This window comes from Astatotilapia calliptera, chromosome 18 (assembly GCF_964374335.1).
Source record: "Astatotilapia calliptera chromosome 18, fAstCal68.1, whole genome shotgun sequence".
Classification (NCBI taxonomy): Eukaryota; Metazoa; Chordata; class Actinopteri; order Cichliformes; family Cichlidae; genus Astatotilapia; species Astatotilapia calliptera.
This window is the reverse complement of record NC_137439.1, coordinates 6,579,801-6,605,265: the sequence shown is the minus strand read 5'-3', so window position 1 is coordinate 6,605,265 and position 25,465 is coordinate 6,579,801. Positions and strand designations below refer to the sequence as shown.

At 40.3% G+C, this 25,465-nt stretch overlaps 2 protein-coding genes and 1 long non-coding RNA gene across 3 annotated transcripts; 2 read left to right on the top strand and 1 right to left on the bottom strand.

Moving 5' to 3' along the window:
• Positions 1 to 2,863: 2,863 nt before the first annotated feature.
• Positions 2,864 to 5,930, bottom strand: LOC145421693 (uncharacterized). Its single transcript, XR_013903048.1, has 4 exons — positions 5,152 to 5,930; positions 4,647 to 4,799; positions 4,199 to 4,284; positions 2,864 to 3,613 (listed from the first exon to the last, which is right to left on the bottom strand). It is a non-coding gene; the product is annotated as an uncharacterized LOC145421693 (long non-coding RNA).
• Positions 5,931 to 8,083: 2,153 nt separating this feature from the next.
• LOC113010428 (tripartite motif-containing protein 16-like) lies at positions 8,084 to 10,277 on the top strand. The gene has a single exon (XM_080292590.1). The coding sequence runs from the start codon at positions 8,131 to 8,133 to the stop codon at positions 9,805 to 9,807; it is 1,677 nt and encodes a 558-aa protein (XP_080148716.1). The 5' UTR covers positions 8,084 to 8,130; the 3' UTR covers positions 9,808 to 10,277.
• Positions 10,278 to 14,796: 4,519 nt separating this feature from the next.
• Positions 14,797 to 24,192, top strand: LOC113011344 (tripartite motif-containing protein 16-like). The gene is made up of 2 exons (XM_080292992.1): positions 14,797 to 15,064; positions 22,116 to 24,192. Exon 2 carries the CDS (start codon positions 22,299 to 22,301, stop codon positions 23,994 to 23,996), a length of 1,698 nt encoding a protein of 565 aa, XP_080149118.1. The 5' UTR covers positions 14,797 to 15,064; positions 22,116 to 22,298; the 3' UTR covers positions 23,997 to 24,192.
• The last annotated feature ends 1,273 nt before the right edge of the window (positions 24,193 to 25,465 follow it).

Sequence of the window (25,465 nt, the reverse complement as noted above, 5' to 3'; positions counted from 1 at the left end):
CCTCACCCAGTAGGCGCCCAGGGGGCATCCTTGTCAGATGCCCGAACCACCTCAGCTGGCTCCTTTCGATGTGGAGCAGCAGCGGCTCTACTCTGAGCCCCTCCCGGATGGCCGAACTTCTCACCCTATCTCTAAGGGAGAGGCCAGCCACCCTTCGGAGGAAGCTCATTTCCGCCGCTTGTATCCGCGATCTCGTTCTTTCGGTCACTACCCACAGCTCGTGGCCATAGGTGAGGGTAGGGACGTAGATCGACCGGTAAATTGAGAGCTTTGCTTTTACACTCAGCTCCCTCTTCACCACGACGGACCGGTGCAGCGTCTGCATTACTGCAGCTGCAGCCCCAATCCGTCTGTCGATCTCTGGCTCCCTTCTCCCATCACTCACAAACAAGACCCCGAGATACTTGAACTCCTCCACTTGGGGCAGGAACTCATCCCTGACCCGGAGTGGGCACTCCACCCTTTTCCGGCTGAGAACCATGGCCTCAGATTTGGAGGTGCTGATCCTCATTCCCGCTGCTTCACACTCGGCTGCGAACCGTTCCAGTGCGAGCTGGAGGCCTTCACCCGATGAAGCCAACAGAACCACATCATCCGCAAAAATCAGAGATGAGATTCTGAGGCCACCAAAGTGAAAGCCCTCCGCCACTTGGCTGCGCCTAGAAATCCTGTCCATAAAACTAAAGTTAAAATAAACAGCAGATTAACCAAATGCAAAAAATATTTTAAAATTTATTAAATTGTACCTGCACATGTTGTATAGCAAAATAATTTTTTCTGATAAAGGCGATGATTATTCCTCATTTATTGTATTTAGATCCCTTATAACAAAGGTTTCAAACATAAAGCTCGGGGGCAGAATCAGCCTCCAGAAACTGGAAAATGTGAAATGAATTTTAACATTTATCACTACTACTACTAATAACAATTTTAGGTTTTCTTGACATTGTAAAGAATCCCCCTTAGTTGCTATTCATACTACACCAAAGTCATTAGGTGACAGTTAAACAATTAAAGTTCCTGTTTTTTTTTCCCACTAAATTTGTAATTTATTTCTTTGTCTTTTTTTTTTATAGTGGATTCTTGAAAAATAGGACATTATTTTTAAGTTAATGAAAGACTTTATATTTTATAATTACAGGACAGTCTGGGGAATCAACTAAAAGAACTTGTCTGTAATTTTACACATTAATCGTGCAGCTTCACATGTCCGGCCCACTTATGATCAAAGTTACCTGTAAGTGACCCACAGTGTAAAATGAGTTTGTCTTATAGATTCTGTGACATGATTAGTAATACTCAGTAACATCCATCAACCTCGGGTTTAACTGGGCAAAAGGCAGCGTTCACCCTGCACAGGGTTAACACACAGTGACAGAATAGAAAAGAAACAATAGAAAATATTTGACACAGAGCACTATGGTTACTGGTTTTGTCTCACCTTCCTTGACTGAAAATAGGAGGCCTGGTGCTCTGGCTCTGCAGGGATGACATGAAACATTGAACAGACTGCACCCCGGCAGCTTTGGAAACTCCTGTTTTGGATGGTTTGACACATGAACCAGAAGCTTCTGCATGCATGGACACTGGAGGCACCAGCCTGAGGTTTGATAACACAAGACCATCATTCTGCCCTAGAAACAGGAAGATAATCTGAAGTTACCTTCAGGTGCTTTTAAGAGACTCTTCAAGTGGAATCTGAAAACTGAACTTTACAGAATACCTTTCAATGAAAAAGGTTAATGTCTGACTGTCATGCTCCTGGGAATTTGACCCAGGTTTTTGAGTTTGTTGGACATTTTATTCATTCTTCAGAATTATGAAATAGTTAGGTTCAGGTTTTGAGAGCCTCTGAGTTTTGTTGCTTATGTTTCTAGGTTTTGGTTCCTTTTTCTGTTCATGTTTGTCCCCTTTTCATGTCTAGTCTGTATTTGTCTCATCTTTGTGTTGTCTTTAGTCTCTCCTGTTGTCATCTCTCTGTCTCTCTATCATCTGTGTTTTGTCCTTTTGTCTCCAGGTCTGTTTATTCCCCAGTATCAAGCTTACATGTCTGAGTCTCAGTGTGCATCACTTGCTGCTTTATTTTGTTCGTTTTCTGTCTCCTATACACTGAAAAAAATATGTTGTTGGATTTACTTAATTCAATGGTGGACATTTGTTGCACACAGATGTTTTGCTTTGGCAGCAACTTAAACAATTGAGTTAAATTAACACAATTTATTCATGTTCAATAAACCTGTGCAATTTGTGTTGATAAAATGTGACTTAAACATGTTTTGATGAAGTAATTTGAGCTCTTGAAATATTTTAATCCTTCACAATTTTCTCACTTTATCCCAACACCATTCAATAACTTTTACCCAATACTACTTGGTCACTTAAATACTACATGTTATCTTCAAATTACATTTTGCTATTATATTCTAGTATCAAATACACAATTTTCAAATGGAGGCCTTATAACAGATTGTATTGTTCTCTTCCAAGATGGTTGCTGGCATCCACCAGTAACCTTTCAAAACAACATGTCTAATTTCACTGCAGTAGGTAAAGAATTAAACTGACATTACTCCTCTACTGAATCTATATAAATCAACAGTTAAATAATGTCAGTTCTTCCGTGTTCTCTGGAATCAATCGCAGCAAAGAAATTAGACTGTTTCTTTTGAAAAATGTTGGGAAAGAACAATACAAAACATTCTATTTAAGGCCTCTGACGTCAAGATTCAGTTAAACAACAATTATAACTAAACAATTTGAGGTAATGTTAGTTTCCATTAACATTAAATTAGGTTACTGAATTGGCAAACACCTTCCTATTAACACTACCCATTTTACCCCAATAACTAAAGAAATTAGCACCTGCAGGTCAAAAACTTTATTCAAGAGATGCAAAAATAACATTGATACAGTGACTGTCAAAAATTACAGCACTGATCATACTGTGACATCTTGGTTCAAAACAGCACACTTAGAAATATTCAACGTTCTTTACTTCAACTGAATGAAATTGAAAATACCATTTCACACGACCCATATGGGATATTTAGACTGCATAACTGTTCACGCTACATCTCTTCACTAGTAAAAGAAAGAAAAAATACAAAGAGAAATTTAAAAATGCTGCCAAACAGACAAACAGAACTTGTACAGAGCAAAAGGAAAAACAAACAACAACAAAAAACAGCTCGTCCTCATGGCAGTTGCAGAGTATATAAAAATGAACCCTGCGATCCGTTCCTGGAATTGAGCTTCAAAAATGCAGCAGAACAAGTGTGAGATTTAAATGTCCTCTCACCTAGAGCTGGTCACCTCACATGCATAACAGTGAGCTTCGTTGCAGGAGCAGTTTTGTCTTAGTTGTGAGCTTTTCTTGAGAGCTGAGTTGCATCCAACTCCATTACCACCCTTTGAATCACCTCAAAAGTGTAGCAGAGTTGTGATGGGTAACTCATGTTGAAGGAATAAAAAAGGTCCAAACAGCATGGCTACTGCAAAGGTCACGTTATCCAGATCTTGAAGAACAACATCAGAAAAGTCATTGCCTGGTGCATCTCTGGAGACAGATGTTCATTGTGGTTTTCTCAATCTGTGCAGTGGCCTCAGTCAAGTCCTGGTTAAACACAAAACATTTCTTTAAGATTCCTTTTTAAACTCATCTCTTTTGAATCTACCAGTTCTAATGTTAGAGTAATTTAAACCAATGCAAGCAACATAGTAAATAGCTATAGCCAAAGAGTGGCCTGCCATGCTGCCATTCATGGTCTAACAGAGTTTCTAAGAGAGGGTGAAAAACATAATTTTACATTAGTTTTTGTTAGAAAGACACCGGCCCATCAGAAATCCAGGTTATGTCACTCAGAAGATGTTAGAATTTAGACTTTCAGCCCCACAATTTGGTTAGCTGTTGGTCAGTTGGTCTTTTTTTTTTTTTTTCAAACAAAAGCTAATGTAAATACTGGTGGGATTTTCCTTTGTTCATTAGAATGACAAATTTAAAGTTTTTTTCACACTGATGTGACCCCTAATACAGGGGTGGGGCCTCAAGGGCCGGCGGCCGAGTTCACTACCAGGCCTCATGTGAACTTCAAATTATTAAAGAGGACTACTGGTCCTAACCAGTCCAATGAGGATCAAGTGGATAACTAAATGCATTTTTAAATGTTGCAAAGCCACAATCTACTCATAAAACACTCACCATGAACTCCTGCACCAAGATGTTGCAATTGTCTTTCACACAGATGCGGAGCACTTTGATGAGGGACTCCGAGCATTAATGTCATCCTTGAGTATTATAACAAAGAAAACAAAGATTTGTGAACTTTTCAGTAGCACAGAAGAAAATGATCCCAGACCAAAACTTAAACCAGTCAACATGCAACACCAGCATCTACAAAGCAATATCAAAAGTTCCTGTTTGACATCAACTTTATGGATATATAGTTTCCAGAACATTTATTTTTAACAAAAAGATAAATTTTTCTCAGTGGGCCAGTAAATGCATGACGAAAATTATGGCATCCTTTTAGTGGAATCATTACTCACAGGTAATAGTTGACTGTTTCAATGGATGCAGCATAAAAATCTTTTACTGACCTAATGCAATACATATACACTTTGTAGTTAAAGAATTTTAAAGTTCTTACTGTCATCATGGCAGCTACATCCTTTAGCTTTGTGCCCTGTTCCCCCGATCACTTTGCAAACACTTTCAGCAGACTGTCAGAGAGAAACTCAGCTCCGTCAGAAACCTTGACTGTAAAGGCATGGTTGGGATGCACTGGAATGCTGCATTTCATCTGAAATGACATAAAATTATTTTGAAATAACAGCAGGCACTGTGCTTGGTTAATCAGTAATGTTTTGTTGAATAAAAACTGTGTTTCCAGATCTTATGGGATTAAAAAAAATCCAAAGATGTTTGTTTCTGATTTGCAACCCAACAACCCACAAGTTACAACCTCATTTCAGTTCAAGTGTGCATTAATGCGAGTCCAGTAATCACCTTTCTGACAATACATACAGGTTAAACCTATGGCAGATTTTGGATTTCTCAGTTGTATTAATAGGGTGAGTATGCATGCACCTAATAATTATAAAAAACCTATTATAATTAAGTTACAGAAACGAAAATAGAATATACTTTCTTACCATAACACCTTGAACCCACAATCCATCAGCTGACTCCTGGTGAAATGCAGAATAGAGGTCGTCTCTCAATGTGCAGCAAAAAAAACAAAAACAAAAGGACAGCAGGTGAGGGCAGGAGGGGTAGGGATGTAAGCTAGCATAATGCCGCTGATGATATTAGCTAAAGCTGTTCAATGTCCAAAATCTCACTAACACCACGGTGCAGTAAATACACAATGTAACTGAAGAGTCAGTTGACAAATCTATTCACACAGAAAACCAAATTAGGTTATGAGTGCCTCGTAATTAGGTTTAATGTGATATTACGGCTCTTGTGCCAAAGACAAATTCAAATGAAAAAGCGCCAATTCTTTGACAACAGATAAAACAGCAAATAAGCTAACGGCTCTTTTTTAGCATGTTACATGGCGACACTCTAGACGTTTAACTACATTTGGCTGAAATATGGTAAATATTAATTCAAAAAATCAAGACATACCAAAAACGTAGAGTTGGCTGCTCGACTTGACTGAGATGGATGCCTTTTTTAAACCACGATCCAAAGCCCGCGAGATGAAATCACGCGTGGTTTCACGAGATTTAACGTTGCTATCTTATTGACTTACTTCACCTGAACATGATATGAACAATTTAATACACCCTTTCTGCATATCATGTAGTTTTTACACTATATAGTTACATTTAACTTTAAAACATGAGGCAATTGTGTTAAATACATGCAAGATGCTTACATAAATCCAAGAGATGGCCAGTCCCTTTTTTTCAGTGTAGCTGAGCCACATTTAGTCATGCCAACATATTAAACGAACAATATTTGTCTCTTATATGATACATCTATATATACACTGTCAAAGATACTTGTCTTTGAGTGAATATTTAAGGTGATAGGAAATATAAATAACTGCAACTTGAATCTTTACTGAAGCTCAGTATTTGACACAGAGTTCAAACTCACTGCTGTAATAACTAATAATGATTAATATAATAACTTTAATATTGGCTATATTATATTTACATTACCAAAGTGAGATGACTTTAGTCTCATGAACAACATTAGCTAATTGTTATTTACTAGCTAATCTTAAAATGACCGTTCAGTACAGAAATGAAGCCCAACAATCATGTTTTACAGTCCTGTGGTCTCAGCCTCAGATACTTATTAAATCACACAGAGCTCATGTAGAAACAAATGAACAAAATATCTTCTCCTTCATTTCTGTCAAACAAAGCTGAATGAAACGTTTCCAGCTGTTAGTATCATGGTTGCTAGGCAACCTGGGCAGCGCGACGGAGGCTTTAACAAGCCTACAAGCCTCGCACTTCCGGTCTTAGCGGTCTTTGAGTACGCGGACCTTGAGGACCGTTAAGGCTGCCTACTTTATTGGGATACAGCCCTTGCCAGGAGCTCACGCTTGCTGTGTGTCTTGTCTGTGTTGTAGTCTAGCTTCCTAGTGAAGTTCTTTGCACTATGGTTTCCTGCAAGCCCAGCAATAAAGCTGCCTTTTAGGTTCACTTCTACATCTGAGTATCTGCATATTGGGTTTATGCCTCTGTCTGCTGCACAGCACATCATGACCAAGACAGTGTTAAATTATTGAAACTGTTCCCTGCTGTTGGTGGAGGTTTTGTCCACAATATGGAGTTACTGAAGGTCACAAAACATACTTTCATAAAACAAAAACATGTAAAATTAGATTAAATATTTCACTGACACTTGAGAGTAGCAATACACCTTAAAAGTGTCGATTTACTTTTGGACACTGATTAACAGAAGAGACGTGTAAAGACTTTTGGGAGGTTTTTGAGAAATGTGAATTTGTGAAACCTGTTTGCTATGGGGATGTTTCTCAGGTGGTGAAATTGGATGAATATTTGGCTTTGCCCTCAAAAAAAAGTTTTATTGCCAAAAAATATTTAACTTACCAAAGAATTTCTCCTCAGTTTTCTATTTAAATATATAAAATAGGAGAATTTGCAAAATAACAGAAAAATGTTCAAGTTCAATGTGAAAACAAAAATGTTAAAGTGAAAAAAACGCAGTTCTCTGTCCTTGCAGTGAGTTTCCATCTTTAGCAAACTGTTATTAATCTGTATTTAAGTTCATTTTGTCTGAGGATCTCCTCACCATGAAATAATCATTCGATCAGGAGCTGGGTCTCAGGTCGGACTAGAGGTTTGTTTTGATGCCGTTTTATTACTTACAAGCTAATATCGCCATCTGGTGGTTATACAGTTTATGACAAAAGTTAATGCTTGTCATTTAAAGACTGCTTCCAAAAGAGGACTGAAGAGTCGTTTAGCTTCTAGTTTAATCGGCTTTGCGGTGTAATCTTTGCTGCCAACAGTGTAGTGAAACATTTAAGATGTACATGAAAGTTAATGGGTAATTATGATGATCTTTACCACAAAGATTTTAAATGAAAGAATAAACAAAGGGCATGAAAACTGATTCTTATGTCTACTGTGTATCTTCAGTGTGAATGTTGAGTTATATTTGAGTGTCTGCATATAAAGCACATATTAATGTATTGCTTCGAAATCCATGGAGGTACACAGGAAACATTACTAAAGAATGTAGAATTAGAACACTATCTGTATTTGTTTTTTAAATAGTTTTACATATATTTTACCATTTAAAAAATAAATAATCAAGAAATCAAGCTTGCTGCCAGTTAAACCAGTTTGCCTGGGTCAGACTTGTTACTGCATGCTGTAACCAAACATACCACACCCTGCGTCATGTGATTGGCTCTTGGTCGCTCTGTAAGAATATTTCTTTAGTGCCTCCCTTCACAGATGTGTCTGTGTCAGGATGGGTCTAAACAACATGGTGTAAATGCAGTTGCTGGTGAGCCTCATTTCCTGTAGGAGGTGAACAAGAGCAGAGATCTGTTTCCCTTCAGAGCACAGAGGTTGTTTGTGTTCAGAGGAAGTGAAACTGTCTGACAGTCACTGAGAGACGGTGAAACGGCACAGCACATGAATCAAATGGATCAAACAAAAATCTGCTGTTCAGTCTGTTTGGATCTACTGAAGGATCCGGTGACTATTCCCTGTGGACACAGCTACTGCATGAACTGTATTAAAAGCTTCTGGGATGAAGAGGAAAAGAAGAAAGTCTACAGCTGCCCTCAGTGCCGGAGGACTTTCACAGCGAGGCCTGTCCTGGTGAAAAGCACCATGTTAGCAGATTTAGTGGAGGAGCTGAAGAAGACTGGACTCCAAGCTGCTCCTGCTGATCACTGCTATGCTGGACCTGAAGATGTGGCCTGTGATGTCTGCACTGGGAGAAAAATGAAAGCATTCAAGTCCTGTTTAGTCTGTCTGGCATCTTACTGTAAGAAACACCTTCAGCCTCATTATGATGTGGCTCCATTAAAGAAACACAAGCTGGTGGAGCCCTCCAAGAAGCTCCAGGAGAACATCTGCTCTCGTCATGATGAGGTGATGAAGATGTTCTGCCGTACTGATCAGCAGAGTATCTGTTATCTCTGCTCTGTGGATGAACATAAAGGCCACGACACAGTCTCAGCTGCAGCAGAAAGGACTGAGAGGCAGAGAGAGCTGGAGGTGAGTCGACAAAACATCCAGCAGAGAATCCAGGACAGAGAGAAAGATGTGAAGCTGCTTCAGCAGGAGGTGGAGGCCATAAATCAGTCTGCTGATCAAACAGTGGAGCACAGTGAGAAGATCTTCACTGAGCTGATCCATCTCATCCAGAAAAGAAGCTCTGATGTGAAGCAGCAGATCAGATCCCAGCAGGAAACTGAAGTGAGTCGAGTCAAAGAGCTTCAGGAGAAGCTGGAGCAGGAGATCACTGAGCTGAAGAGGAAAGATGCTGAGCTGAAGCAGCTCTCACACACAGAGGATCACATCCAGTTTCTACACAACTACCCCTCACTGTCAGCACTCAGTGAGTCTACAGACTCATCCAGCATCAATATCCGTCCTCTGAGCTACTTTGAGGATGTGACAGCAGCTGTGTCAGAGGTCAGAGATAAACTACAGGACATTCTGAGAGAGGAATGGACAAACATCTCACTGACAGTCACTGAAGTGGATGTTTTACTGTCAGATCCACCAGAGCCAAAGACCAGAGCTGGATTCTTAAAATATTCATGTGAAATCACACTGGATCCAAACACAGCACACAAACAGCTGTTATTATCAGAGGGGAACAGAAAAGCAACATTAATGAATCAACAACAGTCTTATTCTGATCATCCAGACAGATTCACTGTACGATATCAGGTCCTGAGTAGAGAGAGTCTGACTGGACGTTGTTACTGGGAGGTGGAGTGGAGAGGGGGAGTTTGTGTAGCAGTCGCATACAAGAATATCAGCAGAGAAGGAGGGGGTAATGAATGTGGATTTGGACTTAATGACAAATCTTGGTCATTAGAGTATTACAACAACAGTTATACATTTTGGCACAACAACATCCAAACTCCTGTCTCAGGTCCTTGTTCCTCCAGAGTAGGAGTGTACCTGGATCACAGAGCAGGTATTTTGTCCTTCTACAGCGTCTCTGAAACCATGACTCTCCTCCACAGAGTCCAGACCACATTCACTCAGCCGCTCTATGCTGGACTTTGGCTTTACTATAATTATGAATATGATTGTGGAGCCACATCTGAGTTGATTAAAGTGAAATAGACTGAAGTCTTTCATATTGTGGGTTTAAATCTGTGTTTTAGTTTCATTTTATTTGCTCTCCATCATTTCTGCACAGAGATCAGCTGTCAGTCAAACATTATGGGTGGTACCTCCACATCTTCTAGTTGTTCTCTTGATGTTTCTGAGTTTTTAAAGGAGATCTTTCCTGTGACTGTTTATGGAGGCTATCACTGCTCATCATCATTTTGATTTACTAAAATATTTCTCCACATGAAAATGTAAACTTCTCTATCCTCTAAATGTTTCTGGAATATTTGTCTTGAAAAATGTCGACATTTCTCTTTCTGAGTATGGCAGACCATGTGTGTGTGTTTGTGTTTGTTTTTGTCAAAATCATCAAACAAATGAGGAAAAACTGTGATTTTTAATGAATGAATTCATATATTGTGTTGATGTTTTATTGTGTGAATAAACTGGAAGGTTTGACTATAAATCAAACTTTGAACAAAGTCTTTTCTTCTGTCTTCATTCCAGGATCTCACTCAAATCTGATGCAGAAAATATGAAACTAATCTGAGAGAATAACTGAAGCAGTTTTCCTCCTGAAGCATCACAAAGTTCAGAGTTCATGTTTAGAGCAGAAGATTCAGCAGTCGCTCTGTGACCTTTCAACTTTCTTCACTAAAACAGCTTCATTACAGAGAAACAAGTCACATTTTCTTCATGTTCTTAAGTCCTTTCAAATGTTTTTAATGGTCCTTGAATGCAGCATCAGTGTCGCAGGTTTAAAAGGTCACTTTCTGTTGTGTTCAAAGATTTCCTTCAGATATGGTCTTTAATCAGTAAAGCCAGTGATACAGCAGTGTCATTAGCTGTGTTATTGGCACCAGGCTGTGTTTATGTATGTATTTAATTCTGTCTGAGGATGTCTTCAGCATGAAATGATCATTTGCTCAGCTGCTGTGTCTCATCTCTTGTCAGACATTGGTTGGAACAGAGTTTTGTTGCTGACCATCTGACAAGAGGGTGAAGAAAAGCTTCAGGCTTCATTTGGACACTACGGTGGACAGAAGTCTCCACAAAAATGACTCAGAAACACAAATATTATTAATGAAAGTCCAAATGTCAAAAAGGGGTCATACATGATCCTGAGAAATGTCCTTGAACATTTGAACATGAGTCAGAGGGTTGTCAGGTTTCTACACTGCATCGTGGCATCAAGCCTGAGATGTCTGTGGAAACAAGTATGGAGGACACAAATGCACAGACGCAGTCGAGCTGTTTACTGCTGATGAGGAAGGAAAATAGTCTGTTGGATATTAAAGCAGCATTTATTAGAGTAAGAACAGATACTTGTGTCCTTCATTTGATCCCCGTCAATTTACAGAAGACTTAAGGACCCTTTGACTTCTAACATACAGCTGCATGTTTACAATTTTATTATTGATTTATTTATTTCTAGCAAAGCGAGACTTTACTGATTAAAGACATATAATCAGACATATTACTGTTACTCTCTGAAAAAGACTCACATAAAGCAGATTTATCACAAGCAAACATCAAGACACATCCTTCATGGCTTAAAGTTGCAGTGGGACTCTTTCGCCATCTGGTGGTTGTACAATTTTCTCTTGTCTCTTATTTGCTGTGTGTGATCAGGACAATTCTGGAGAAGATGAGCCTGCAGGGGAAAGTCACCCCCTGCAGGCCAGAAGGAAATGGGATATCTTAAAAATACAAAGTATGTATGTGTGATATCAAGAAGATAATCCTTAAGAACACAAGTTAATAAATGCAGTTACTAAGAGTTGTTGTGTTGTATTGATTTGCTTCCTGTCCTAATTCCCTCTCTCCCTGAGGACACTCCAGGGCCATTTATGCACACAAATAAGTTACAGGATCAAATGAATAATAGAAAATAAACAGAAATAGAAAATGTTCTTCTATAAGTTTCACAGAGATTTGGTTTACATATTTTATATAATATAGTAAATGTGCACAAATGACCAGCAATCATTCAGTCACTGCGACATTTCTGGGTCCATTTTAAAGTTGTCATGCTTTGGCGCTAGCGACCGGAAAAACACAGAAGTGAGTGCAGACTTTACTGAAGGCTAGAAGACTGTCCAATTTCACAGCAGCTCACTTCCGGCCTACCCGGCCTTCGAAGGACCCGCCTTATGTGGACCGGGTAGGTCAGGTCCTTCGAAGCATGATACCCTTGAATTTGGACACAGCCCCAGAGAACATGACTGGGGAAACATGGATCACATGACAGGAAGAGCAACAGAAGGAAACATGAGGGAAGCAAGAACTCACAACAAAGACAATCACAGCCACACAGAGGGAGACACAGAGGGCAAAGACACAAGGGGGGAAATACTAACTAATACACATCTAAACAGGGACAACCTCGGCACTAGAGAATCAACTTAACCAAAGACGACTTAAACATGAAACATAATACAAAATGACATCAAAACACAAGAAAACTGAAAACGCTGGGTCAATGATCCAGGATCGTGACAGGTTTGAGGCCTCAGTGTTGTCACTGCAGTAGATCAAGCAGTCAATATAATAATCCTGACATGTTTGTATAGTTGCATGTAGATCAAGTGTAAGCATACCACAGGTTATTATTTATTTATTATTTGCTACTACATATGTCATATTAGCTAAACTGACATAAGATTTGTTGTCAAGAAGCATTTTTACAACAAAGAAATAAATGACCAGACACAACTTTCCTTACATGTCATACAAAGTTTGGATGGTTTTCCATGTTTTTGTTTGTTTGTTTCAGAAATACTAGAACATGGATTCTCCTTTATCGAGCTATTTCACTGCTAACCTCTAAATCCTCTCATCTCCAGAAACCCTGGATGGATGGATGTTAAGACATTATTACTTTATTGCAACAGCAGAGAGTCCAGCCAAACTGATCATTTCATTAGAGCACATTTTTAACTTTTCAGTGGTTGTTTGTTTTGGGGAACTGAGCAGCAGTTAGCCTGGGAAATAGCTAGCAACACTAGATTTAAGGAGATAGCAGCATAACTAAAGGCTGGTTTAGCATCACTGCCCTTTTTATTTAAAAATAAAGTTTTATACCCTATATCTTAAAAGTGGCGTTTGGCCTCAATTATTATCTCTGGACCTGAACTCCACGTAAGACTGAATGATGAATAATTCAACATAACACTGGATGAGAGAAAATAAGGCATGCACCCTGGCAAAATAAAAACACAATGAAAGTGAAAAAAAGTGAAAATGAAAAGTGTTGGTTGTTTGTAAATGATGTCGTACTTGCATAGGTCCTGTCTACTCACAGCACTTTCTGCTACATGTCTCATGTACCCAGTCACACACATTCATGCAGCACTTCTATCTGTGCCTGAGGGCTTTAGCCAACATTCACACACGCTGATGGACTTGGGGTTCAGTGTCTTGTCCAAGGATACTTTGGCATGTGGGCTGGAGGAAACTGTGGACCAATCCACTGACCCTGTGACTGGTACCAATTGTACCACCTGAACCACAGCTGGGACAAGATTAAAGCTGCTTAAAAGAAAACAGCAAGAGCAAAAATAAAGAACACTTGGGAAAGTCCGAATAGAGATAACATGTGTTCACTGCTTGAGCCGCAATCTACTAGCTAACCTGAGTGAAGGAAAAGATTTGTCACGATTAACCTCTAAAGTTGGCAGCTCCTTGTAATGAATCATTTGACATTTCCATTTACTGCCAGTCTTTAGTGACTGAAACACTAACATGTGAAATTGGCTGTCAGAATTCACAGTTATGTTCTGCAGCAGATTTTAATCAAACTTCATGCAGCCTGGCGGGCGTTCATCGGCCTTCCTGGTGATTTAATTGGCCAGCACCTTAGCGTGCAAGGTGAATACAGCATGAATCACACAGGCTGCCATAAACAAAGTTACGCCCAAGACACATATTTGAAATTAAAATCAGCTGAGGACCTCAGTGCTGCTGCATACACACCTCCACACCACATTATACACCTGAACACCACAGGGCTAGTGATGGAAATTCCAGCTGTTTTTTTCCCTTTTCAGATCTGAAGTGTGTTCAAAGCATTGTTTTAATTTGTTTCAGATATAATGCCTATTTATGTCCTGTTTCATATGTAACATGAGTTCGCCTTCTGAGGCTGCACATTAAAATGTACTCTCAGCTATTTGTTCAAAAGTCACTGAAAACAAGTGAAATAGTGCAGCAAGGAAATCAGATGGACGAAATAAGATTCTCTATTTTGATCTGTTTGGATCTACTGAAGGATCCGGTGACTATTCCCTGTGGACACAGCTACTGCATGAATGGTATTAAAACCCTTCTGGGATGAAGGGAAGAAAATCTATAGCTGCCCTCAGTGCAGACAGACTTTCACATCGAGACATGTCCTGATGGAAAGCACCATGTAAGCAGATTTAGTGGAGGAGCTGAAGAAGACTGGACTCCAAGCTGGACCTGAAGATGTGGCCTGTGATGTCTGCACTGGGAGAAAAATGAAAGCCTTCAAGTCCGGTTATGATGAGGTGATAAAGATGTTCTGCTATAGGAAAATATCTGCAGATGTGTTTACATTTTTATGTTGAATATTCTTTTTAAGATTTGCTACAAAAACTGAGGCAGGATTTAAATGGCTAGTTTTGATCTTTTTATCTATAATTTGTTAAATTTTAAATTCCTTCAAGTTTTTTGTAAACTGGAGTGCCCATTATGAATAATTGAATTATTTGCACTGGTAATAAATACAGTAAAATACATTCACGAATAACAAAAAGTTTTTTCGTTTTCAATTTTTTTAAAAATATAACCAAACAATACAACAATGCACCAAAATTTTCAGGACTGTGGATGATACAAAGTGCTGCTGTAACTGTGACAGGGTGGAAAACTACCCTTATAGCCCCTTAGCAGTACCAAAAGACTCCATACAGGTGTTATTCATAAGTTGATTTTGTACTAAAAGAGTTGACAGTAAAAAAAAAAGGCACTCAGTTAATACAAATTCTTAAGCCTGAAAACAATGTAAATACACTGCGAAATTGTTTTAAATTGGTTATTTTTCATGTTGCATTAATGGTTGTCATTTGATTCAAGAGAACTGCGATCTGTACATCAGTAATCGGCTAGTAAGTCTTTTCTGGGATCGATTGGTAATGGCTTCTTTCTCTACCAGGGGGCTTTCGCGCGCTCTCTCCTCATTACAAAACTACTGCAGAAGAGAAGCATCTCAAAATCACCCTCGTCATTCTTTCCTCCGTGTTTTAAGGTAATGGTGATCAAAACATGATATTTTATACTCTGTACGTTGTTGAGATATTTTATAGGTAGTCTTTCGTTATTTTGTGAGCTTCAGAGACATTTTATTATAGATTTTTAGTGGGTAGATCGCGGTTTTGAGCCTCAGTTGCACAATGACCATTAAGCTAACGGTGTTCCAGATCTACTGGCGTTTAGATCAACTGGCGTTGGTCGAACAGATGTGTGTCAGTCTTGCGTTTCAGGAGCTGCTACCGACAAACCAGCAAAAAAAACACCAAATGTGTCACCTGTGACATTTGTGAGGTTGTCTCAAACACACTCCGTCAGTCTTGATGCTGTTGAACAACAAAATGCTTAAAAATGTGGCGAGTTCACCTGGTGATATCCTCATGCGCGACGCGATCGCGAAAACAGCAAACAAGTAACACCACGCCGTTGTTGTTCACAGGACACAAAGAGTAAACGATCGGGAGACTCTTGTCGTCATCGTTCCCCTCGCACGGTTTATTTCTCCGAATTCAGCGTTTTTGCTTCACAACTACAGCGTGCTGTTTACTTTGTGCACTAACATGGAGTCGAGTCAACCAGCGCCACCTCTGGCCAAGTGCCACAGCCTACAGCCAGATCAACCTGTGACACACATCTGCACCACGTTTGAATTCGTGTCATGCACATTTGTACCTTTCAATTGTGTCTGTTTGTGCGTCATGCAAATAAACCTTTGAAAAGAATGAAATGATATCATATATTCCTTATTGGCCTACATTTGTACAAAATTCCAAATTATATACACAAAGTCATAGAAATCACCACTCCAATTGGTCATCATGATTTTGATATTCTCTTTTTCCATAACAATGAAATACGCCTTGGACAAATATGACACATCAATATTTCATTAGTGTTGTAACATCACATGTCGCTAGCATAGTCTGTGTCTTTTCCCTGAAAATGAATATTTCCAGCCAATATAGGCAATTCATCAACATGGCTGGAGTTATATACAGTCTGTATAAGTGTGGTTAATCTAATGAACATTTGTAAGGAGACGACAGTTACTGTGAATTCACAGCAGTTACACAGTGATTAGTAATAAACAGCCAGTGAGAGTGAGTGGATATGACTGTTCCCACCACTAACACATGACCATAGCCCACTACTAGATTAACTTGTGACACATCTGCACCTGCTGCTATGATCACAGTGAGTAGAGGCTGAGTGGCTGCACTTACCCCTGGTACATCCAAATCTGCCCACAAACATGTTGAAAGATGCAATGCCAGCAATGTGGATTGTCAACACTGAAAACAATCAGTAAGCAAAGACAACAGGGATCACTTTTTTCTGTTTATTTAGCACCCACAACATTTGTAGTCGCCTTCTGCACAAGGGAAGTCCACACACACCGTGTGGTATCACTTTCCACAGAAGGTGCAATCTGCAAGATTGAATGAGATTGTCAGAGCCATTGTCTGGCTGTTTATTACTAATCACCTGCTGTACATTCACAGTAACTGCCATCTCCTTACAAATGTTTATTAGATTGACCACACTTATGCAGACTGTATATCACAACCAACTCTAACATGTTTGTTTGCAGAGGGCAGACACAGACAGACTACGCTAACGACATGTGATGTTACAACACTGGTGAAATATTAGTGTGTTCACGACATTTTTCGTATGGGCAAAAGTATTGATATCAGGATGGTGATTCTTATGTGTATGTCATTTGGCATTTTGTACAAATGTAGGCTGATAATAAATATATGATATCATTTCATTCATTTCAAAGGTTTGTTTGCATGACGCACAAACAGACACAATTGAAAGGTACAAATGTGCATGACACGAATTCAAACGTGGTGCAGATGTGTGTCACAGGTTGATCTGGCTGTAGGCTGTGGCACTTGGCCAGAGGTGGCGCTGGTTGACTCAACTCCATGTTAGTGCACAAAGTAAACAGCACGCTGTAGTTGTGAAGCAAAAACGCTGAATTCGGAGGAATAAACCGTGCGAGGGGAACGATAACGACGACAAGAGTCTCCCGATCGTTTACTCTTGCTGTCCTGTGAACAACAACGGCGTGGTGTTACTTGTTTGCTGTTTTCGTGATCGCGTCGCGCATGAGGATATCACCAGGTGAACTCGCCACATTTTTAAACATTTTGTTGTTCAACAGCATCAAGACTGACGGAGTGTGTTTGAGACAACCTCACAAGTGTCACAGGTGACACATTTGGCGTTTTTTTGCTGGTTTGTCGGTAGCAGCTCCTGAAACGCAAGACTGACACACATCTGTTCGACCAACGCCAGTTGATCTAAACGCCAGTAGATCTGGAACACCGGCACGAGCTACAAACGTTTCTATTGTTATCTATTTTGTACGGAAACATGTTCAGATACAAATAGTAAGCACTCAATTGTTATTTTTGGGTTATTAATTAGCTCTTTCTTCCACTGTGTGACATTGAGCAGTACGCAATGTGAATTACTTATGTTCATTTTTCATTGCATTAAACTACTGCATGAGAGAATCACTTGAAAATCACTCGTAATTTCCCCTCTGCTTTCAGGGGTGTAACATAACTGCGCAATACAGCTGCAGTGAGCAAAGCTTTGGATGTACAGTTAGGAAATTAAAATACTAAAGCTAAGTAGGTGAAGCAAGCATGCAGTTAATGACTTTTTTTACACCACAGTACACTTGGCATTAGGGCTGCCAAGATTAGTCGACTAGTCATTATTACGTCGTTTATCAAAATCGTAGACTACTAATTTAATAGTCGACGCGTCGTTTGAAGCTTTGTAAGATCCTGAAAGACAGGAATAAGCAGTAGGATTTAAGAGTGTAATAACGGACTGAAACAGAAGATGACAGCAATGCATGTTCAAGGATGCCAGCTGCCGTTAAAGGCAAAAGAAGAAGAAGCAGTCTCCGGCATCGTAGCTCTGTCCAAATTCAGGGGCGGCATCCTTCGGAGGCCGCATTTGTAGGCCAAATGCGTTACAGCGACGCGACGAAGGCTGTCCATTTCGAAGACTCCGACAAATGCGTCGTCCTTTTCCCCGGATTTGGAGGATGGGTCATGCTAGTGCAGTAAGCTGTGCGTCCAATGGATGCATGGTCTGATCAGTCAACTAATCGCAAAAATAATCGGTGACTAGTCGACGATCAAAATGATCAAGCCCTACTTGGCACTGGTCATTTGTATAACAATTCTTACATAATGAGTGAAACATATGTTTGATTTATTGTAGACAGTTGTTCCCATGCTTATTTTGAGAAAAAGTCAACACGTGAGATTAGTTGTTTCAAGAAAAACTGCCATGGCTGCTGTACCCTCTACAAAATGCCTTGTTTAGATGAGTTAAGAGTGTAACAAATTCGTCCTGTTTAATCCACAAGGGCAGGGGTGTCAAAGTCCTGAAACTTTTACATGTGTCCCTGCTGCAACACACCTGAATAAAATGAGTAGGTCATTAGCAAGAGTCTTGACTACATGCTGAGGTGGGAACCCCTAAACCTCAACATTTTTAACTTAACATTCAGCAATTATTTCAACTCAAAACGTTCAGTTATCAGCATTCACACTGCAGTTTCTTCAGAAAATGCATTTTCTAGTTTGAAATAAATGAAAGTGTTTGGAAAAAATGTACTTACACAATAAAAATGCTTATATTGTGCCACGTTCATTCATGAGCTGCTATAACATGAATTTAATGGCTGAATTGCCACCTCAGTATGCAGTCAGGGCTCTTGCTAATTTATCTAATTTTATTGAGGTGTGTTGGAGCAGCGATGCATGTAAAAGTTTCAGGACCTCAAGGACTGGAGTTTTAACACCTGTACACAAGGGTGTAACCAGCGTTATCATGGAGCGCTTTATTATCTCAAAAGGTACTATACCAATAAAGTAGAGCTGGGCGATATAAGATTTTTTCATATCACGATATGTTTTTTTCATTTCAGGCGATAACGATATCTATCACGATATAAGCCAAATAACTATATTTGTAAGATTTAAATGTGCCGTTGCTCACAAGTAAAATGTGAAATAATCAGCAGCTTGTTTTTATTTAAATATTTATTTCCCATAATAAGTTCAACAGGGTAGATGTACTTAAGGAACATGAGACTTTTTCAGATAAATAAAGGCAAATATTGCAAACTACACAAAAGGCAGCCGCTAAAGCGTTTAAGTTTCAAAATAGAACAAACGAAACAGACTAAATTGTCAATTCCACTTAGAAACAAAATATTAATTCTAAAAATAAATCTTAGTTTGTTTTACAGAAGAACAGACAAAACTGACTAACTTTTGTCAATATCAAATAAACAGAACTAAAAGGAAATTCTCAATCTCTCCTTGTTGTATAGCTTAGCTTTTCAAACAGTTTTAACAGTTACTTTAGTCTGACAAAAGCCGAATGACGAATTAGCGCTTCCAGTCAGAGACTGAGGCTACGTCCACACGTACACGGGTATTTTTGAAAACTGAGATTTTCCGTTTTCGTTTTAAAAAATAATCCCGTCCACACATAAAGGGAGAAATGAAGGAAAACGCTGCTATGAACATGCCAAAGCAGCAGGTGGAGCTAGATTCCTAACCGTGCAGAAATGTTGGCCAATCAGAAGTCTAGAAGCCTCGGTGGGAAAAAGTAAACAAAGCTGGGGCATAGAAGCAGAACAGAGTCGTATGTGTGGAGGGACAGTAACTGTGTGTATATGTAAGCATTTAAACACTGCAGAAATTAGAATTAACAGTAACAGTATTGTAGAAATTCATTTCACCGACACAATAACGTGGCGCGCAGTGTGACGTCAAAAAATCCTTTGACGCTGCGTTTTCTCCGTTTTTCTAGTACACACCTAAATGCAAAAACGGAGTTTTCAAAAATCTTCGTTTTCAGTGACCAAAAACGTCGTTTACGTGTGGACGAAAGGTGCAAACGCATAGAAAAATCTGCGTTTTCAAAAATACCCGGGTACGTGTGGACGTAGCGCATGCACCAGTTTATTGTATTTCCAGACTTGCTTTCGGCACAATTTACAGTGCACGCTACTGTTTTTTGTCAGACTTGAAATAGCCGAAATACCTTCACACTACGGAACTTCTATGGCTCTTCCGTTCGACAATCTCTCCGGCATTGGAACCATCATCTGTTTTCTCTTCGGTAACCTTTGGTCACGCTCGGTTGATTTTTCTAGTCGGCACACTCATTTCCTCCATTACCCGGGCGGTACGGTGGCTGGCTGCTTCCCAAACAAATACACATGTGCGGCTTGGCACTTGTGCTGTACGTAACAAGTCACGTGACGCTGCGGCTGTGATTGGTTCGGCTCTGCACTACTTAATTTGGATTGGCTGTTCTTGTTTTTTTTTTGTTTTTTTTTTTTTAAGAGGACAAGAGCGGCGAGGTCTATTGCGATAGTTTAATTTTTCTATCGAGAAAAAGTTATATCGCGATACATATCGTTATCGTTCTATCGCCCAGCTCTACAATAAAGTTTTACCTTACTTAAATCATCGCCACAAGGCATTTCATATAGAATAGAATAGAATAGAATTCAACTTTATTGTCATTGCACATGCACAGGTACAGGGCAACGAAATGCAGTTTGCATCCATCCAGAAGTGCTTTAGTGATATAGATATATTACAATATATATTAGCAATATTATAGATATGTGAGTATATTACAGAAATGGGTCTATTATGGTATGTTATAATGTACACGGTATGAAGTATGTTGTGAATATTCTATAACTATAAGTATGTACAGGCTGTAGTGAGTACAAGCTATGAACAGGATATAAATATGAAAAACTATACAGAATATGAAATAAATAACTTTACAGGAATCTGAGATATACAGCTATACAGAAATGGGAACTATGCAAGTGGTAAACAATTGTAGGATTAAAGATTATCGAATGTAGAATGATTATTTACACAGAGCTATACAGTAGTGCAGTTAAGATAAGTGAGGGTGTAGATAGTTTCTACAGAGGCTATATAAAGTGCTAGTGGTTGTGAGTGGTGGTTCAGTCCATGTTATTATTGTGTGTTTGAGGGTACAGTTGTCCATTGTGGGTGTGTGTATGTTCAGTCCATGAGTTTAACGTGGGTCAGATGTCAGGAGGCAGAGTTCAGGAGTCTGACAGCTGTGGGGAAGAAGCTGTTCCGGTACCTGGTGGTCTTAGTCCGGAGGCTCCTGTGGCGCCTCCCAGAGGGCAGGAGGGTGAAGAGTCCATGTGATGGGTGACTGGGGTCTTTGATGATTTTCCCAGCCCTTTTCAGACACCACCGACACAGGAAGTGGTGCTCGGGCGATGCGCTGGGCAGTTTTCACGACCCTCTGCAACGCCTTCCGGTCCGAGGCAGAGCAGTTCCCGTACCAGACTGTTATACAGTTGGTCAGGATGCTCTCAATGGTGCAGCGATAGAAGTTCACCAGGATGTCTGAGGACAGGTGGTTCTTCCTCAGTCCTCAAGAAGAAGAGGCGCTGGTGAGCCTTCTTGACCAGCTTGGAGCAGTTGGTCGTCCAGGTGAGATCCTCAGAGATGTGGACTCCCAGGAACTTGAAGCTGCTCACACGCTCCACAGCCGTCCCCTTAATGTGGATGGGTGGATGTGGGTCAGCATTCCTCCTGTAGTCCACGATGAGCTCCTTGGTCTTCTCAGTGTTAAGCAGCAGGTTGTTTCTGTCGCACCACTCAGCCAGACGATCCACCTCCTCCCTGTAGGCGGCCTCATCGTTGTCACTGATGAGGCCAATCACCGTGGTGTCATCTGCAAACTTAATGATGGTGTTGGAACCATCAGCAGGTCTGCAGTCGTGGGTGAAGAGGGAGTAGAGGAAAGGGCTCATCACACAGCCTTGTGGTACACCGGTGTTCATCGTGATTGTAGATGAACAGTGATATAGGCTAAGTTACTAGTTAACAAGGTTAGCTAGGTCACAGTTTTAACTGCATATTGTAAATCAAACATAACAAACCCTGGCACTCATGAAATAAGCATTTATGACTTGTTGTTGCCTCCCTTCACAGATGTGTCTGTATCAGGATGGGTCTAAACAACATGGTGTAAATGCAGTTGCTGGTGAGCCTCATTTCCTGTAGGAGGTGAACAAGAGCAGAGATCTGTTTCCCTTCAGAGCACAGAGGTTGTTTGTGTTCAGAGGAAGTGAAACTGTCTGACAGTCACTGAGAGACGGTGAAACGGCACAGCACATGAAGCAAATGGATCAAACAAAATTCTGCTGTTCAGTCTGTTTGGATCTACTGAAGGATCCGGTGACTATTCCCTGTGGACACAGCTACTGCATGAACTGTATTAAAAGCTTCTGGGATGAAGAGGAAAAGAAGAAAATCTACAGCTGCCCTCAGTGCCGGAGGACTTTCACAGCGAGGCCTGTCCTGGAGAAAAACACCATGTTAGCAGATTTAGTGGAGGAGCTGAAGAAGACTGGACTCCAAGCTGCTCCTGCTGATCACTGCTATGCTGGACCTGAAGATGTGGCCTGTGATGTCTGCACTGGAAGAAAAATGAAAGCCTTCAAGTCCTGTCTGATGTGTTTGGTCTCTTACTGTGAGAAACATGTTAAGCTTCATTATGAATGTCCTGCATTTGACAAACACAAGCTGGTGGAGCCCTCCAAGAAGCTCCAGGAGAACATCTGCTCTCGTCATGATGAGGTGATGAAGATGTTCTGCCGTACTGATCAGCAGAGTATCTGTTATCTCTGCTCTGTGGATGAACATAAAGGCCACGACACAGTCTCAGCTGCAGCAGAAAGGACTGAGAGGCAGAGAGAGCTGGAGGTGAGTCGACAAAACATCCAGCAGAGAATCCAGGACAGAGAGAAAGATGTGAAGCTGCTTCAACAGGAGGTGGAGGCCATCAATCAGTCTGCTGATCAAACAGTGGAGCACAGTGAGAAGATCTTCACTGAGCTGATCCATCTCATCCAGAAAAGAAGCTCTGATGTGAAGCAGCAGATCAGATCCCAGCAGGAAACTGAAGTGAGTCGAGTCAAAGAGCTTCAGGAGAAGCTGGAGCAGGAGATCACTGAGCTGAAGAGGAAAGATGCTGAGCTGAAGCAGCTCTCACACACAGAGGATCACATCCAGTTTCTACACAACTACCCCTCACTGTCAGCACTCAGTGAGTCTACAGACTCATCCAGCATCAATATCCGTCCTCTGAGCTACTTTGAGGATGTGACAGCAGCTGTGTCAGAGCTCAGAGATAAACTACAGGACATTCTGAGAGAGGAATGGACAAACATCTCACTGACAGTCACTGAAGTGGATGTTTTACTGCCACAACCACAGCCAAAGACCAGAGCTGAATTCTTAAAATATTCATGTGAAATCACACTGGATCCAAACACAGCACACAAACAGCTGTTATTATCAGAGGGGAACAGAAAAGCGCAAGCAGTGAATCAACAACAGTCTTATTCTGATCATCCAGACAGATTCACTGGATGGCGGCAGGTCCTGAGTAGAGAGAGTCTGACTGGACGTTGTTACTGGGAGGTGGAGTGGAGAGGGAGAGAAATTTATGTAGCAGTCGCATACAAGAATATCAGCAGAGAAGGATGTGGTAATGAATGTTTGTTTGGACATAATGACAAATCTTGGTCATTAGAGTGTTACAACAACAGTTTTACATTTTGGTACAACAACATCAAAACTCCTGTCTCAGGTCCTCGTTCCTCCAGAGTAGGAGTGTACCTGGATCACAGAGCAGGTATTTTGTCCTTCTACAGCGTCTCTGAAACCATGACTCTCCTCCACAGAGTCCAGACCACATTCACTCAGCCGCTCTATGCTGGACTTTGGCTTCACTATGCTGGACTGATGGTTTACTACCATTATGATGATTATTGTGGAGCCACAGCTGAGTTGACTAAAGTGAAATAGACTGAAGTCTTTCATATTGTGGGTTTAAATCTGTGTTTTAGTTTCATTTTATTTTCTCTCCATCATTTCTGCACAGAGATCAGCTGTCAGTCAAACATTATGGGTGGTACCTCCACATCTTCTAGTTGTTCTCTTGATATTTCTGAGTTTTTAAAGGAGATCTTTCCTGTGACTGTTTATGGAGGCTATCACTGCTCATCATTTTGATTTACTAAAATATTTCTCCACATGAAAATGTAAACTTCTCTATCCTCTAAATGTTTCTGGAATATTTGTATTGAAAAATGTCGACATTTCTCTTTATGAGTATGGCAGACCATGTGTGTGTGTTTGTGTTTGTTTTTGTCAAAATCATCAAACAAATGAGGAAAAACTGATTTTAATGAATGAATTCATATATTGTGTTGATGTTTTATTGTGTGAATAAACTGGAAGGTTTGAAAAGAGTAAAGTACAAAGTAGATTTACTCACTGCAGGAAAATAATGCCTCAATCTGATATATTGTCTTATATGACAAACTGAAAGTGATGCATCAAAGTGTAAGCAGCATTTTCCTGTTACAGCTGGTCTAGATGGAACTGATCTGATCTCCTTTATGTGCAGGTAGATATCCAGTGGGTTTGCTAAGGGTCACAGATGAGGGGCTGTGTGAGATGTTTAATGGGAAAGGAAATAAAACCATTGTTCCAGACCTGCAGCTAAGATACTCGAGTATCTTCAAATATGAAGCTGAGTATTACTTCCATACTTTCCTCCACTGCTGATGACCTTGTTACCTGCTGCTCCCTGTTAATGATCAGCCTCAGTTCTGATAGTAAACTGTTGGCTCTCTGGGGGGAAGAAAGAAGTTTGTATTTGTTTAAGATGCAATGAAATCATATTTTGACATATTGGAAGATGACATGGAGCTGAAAAAATACTACAGGTATAAATGGAAACTACAGTTTATTTCTGTTATTTCCTGTGATAGTGTTTATACACTCGCTCATGATAACTGTTCATTCAGCTGCTGTTTTTGTCTGCTGGACATCTTTAGCTTTCAGTAAGGATGCATTCATAGATCAGCACATCTTTTTGAACCACATTTCTTATGAGACTCAGAGTTTACATTTTGGAAATGTGGTGAGACCTGGGGTAGAAAGAGACTGAAGCCAGCTTCAACCTCGGCAGTTCAGTCTCCTTCCTGATGGCAGCAAACTGAAGAAGGTGTTGGACGGATGAGTGGAGTCACCTGTGATGCAGATAGGGTTGCCAACCGTCCCTTAAAAAACGGAATCGTCCCGTATTTCGAAACAAAAGTACACGTCCCGTATTGAGCTAATAAGGGACGCACTTTGTCCCGCAATACAGTGAGAATCAAAAGTAGTCTATAAATGTTAATGGAATTAACGCTTTGTTTGAAAACATAATTCCCAGCCCCTCTCCTGCTTTGTGACCAATGAGCTGACAGCACACTTATGACAATTCG

Excerpts from the sequence above, each read along its gene's own strand:
- LOC113010428 (XM_080292590.1), top strand. The coding sequence starts at position 8,131 with ATGAATCAAATGGATCAAACAAAAATCTGCTGTTCAGTCTGTTTGGAT.
- LOC113011344 (XM_080292992.1), top strand. The coding sequence starts at position 22,299 with ATGAAGCAAATGGATCAAACAAAATTCTGCTGTTCAGTCTGTTTGGAT.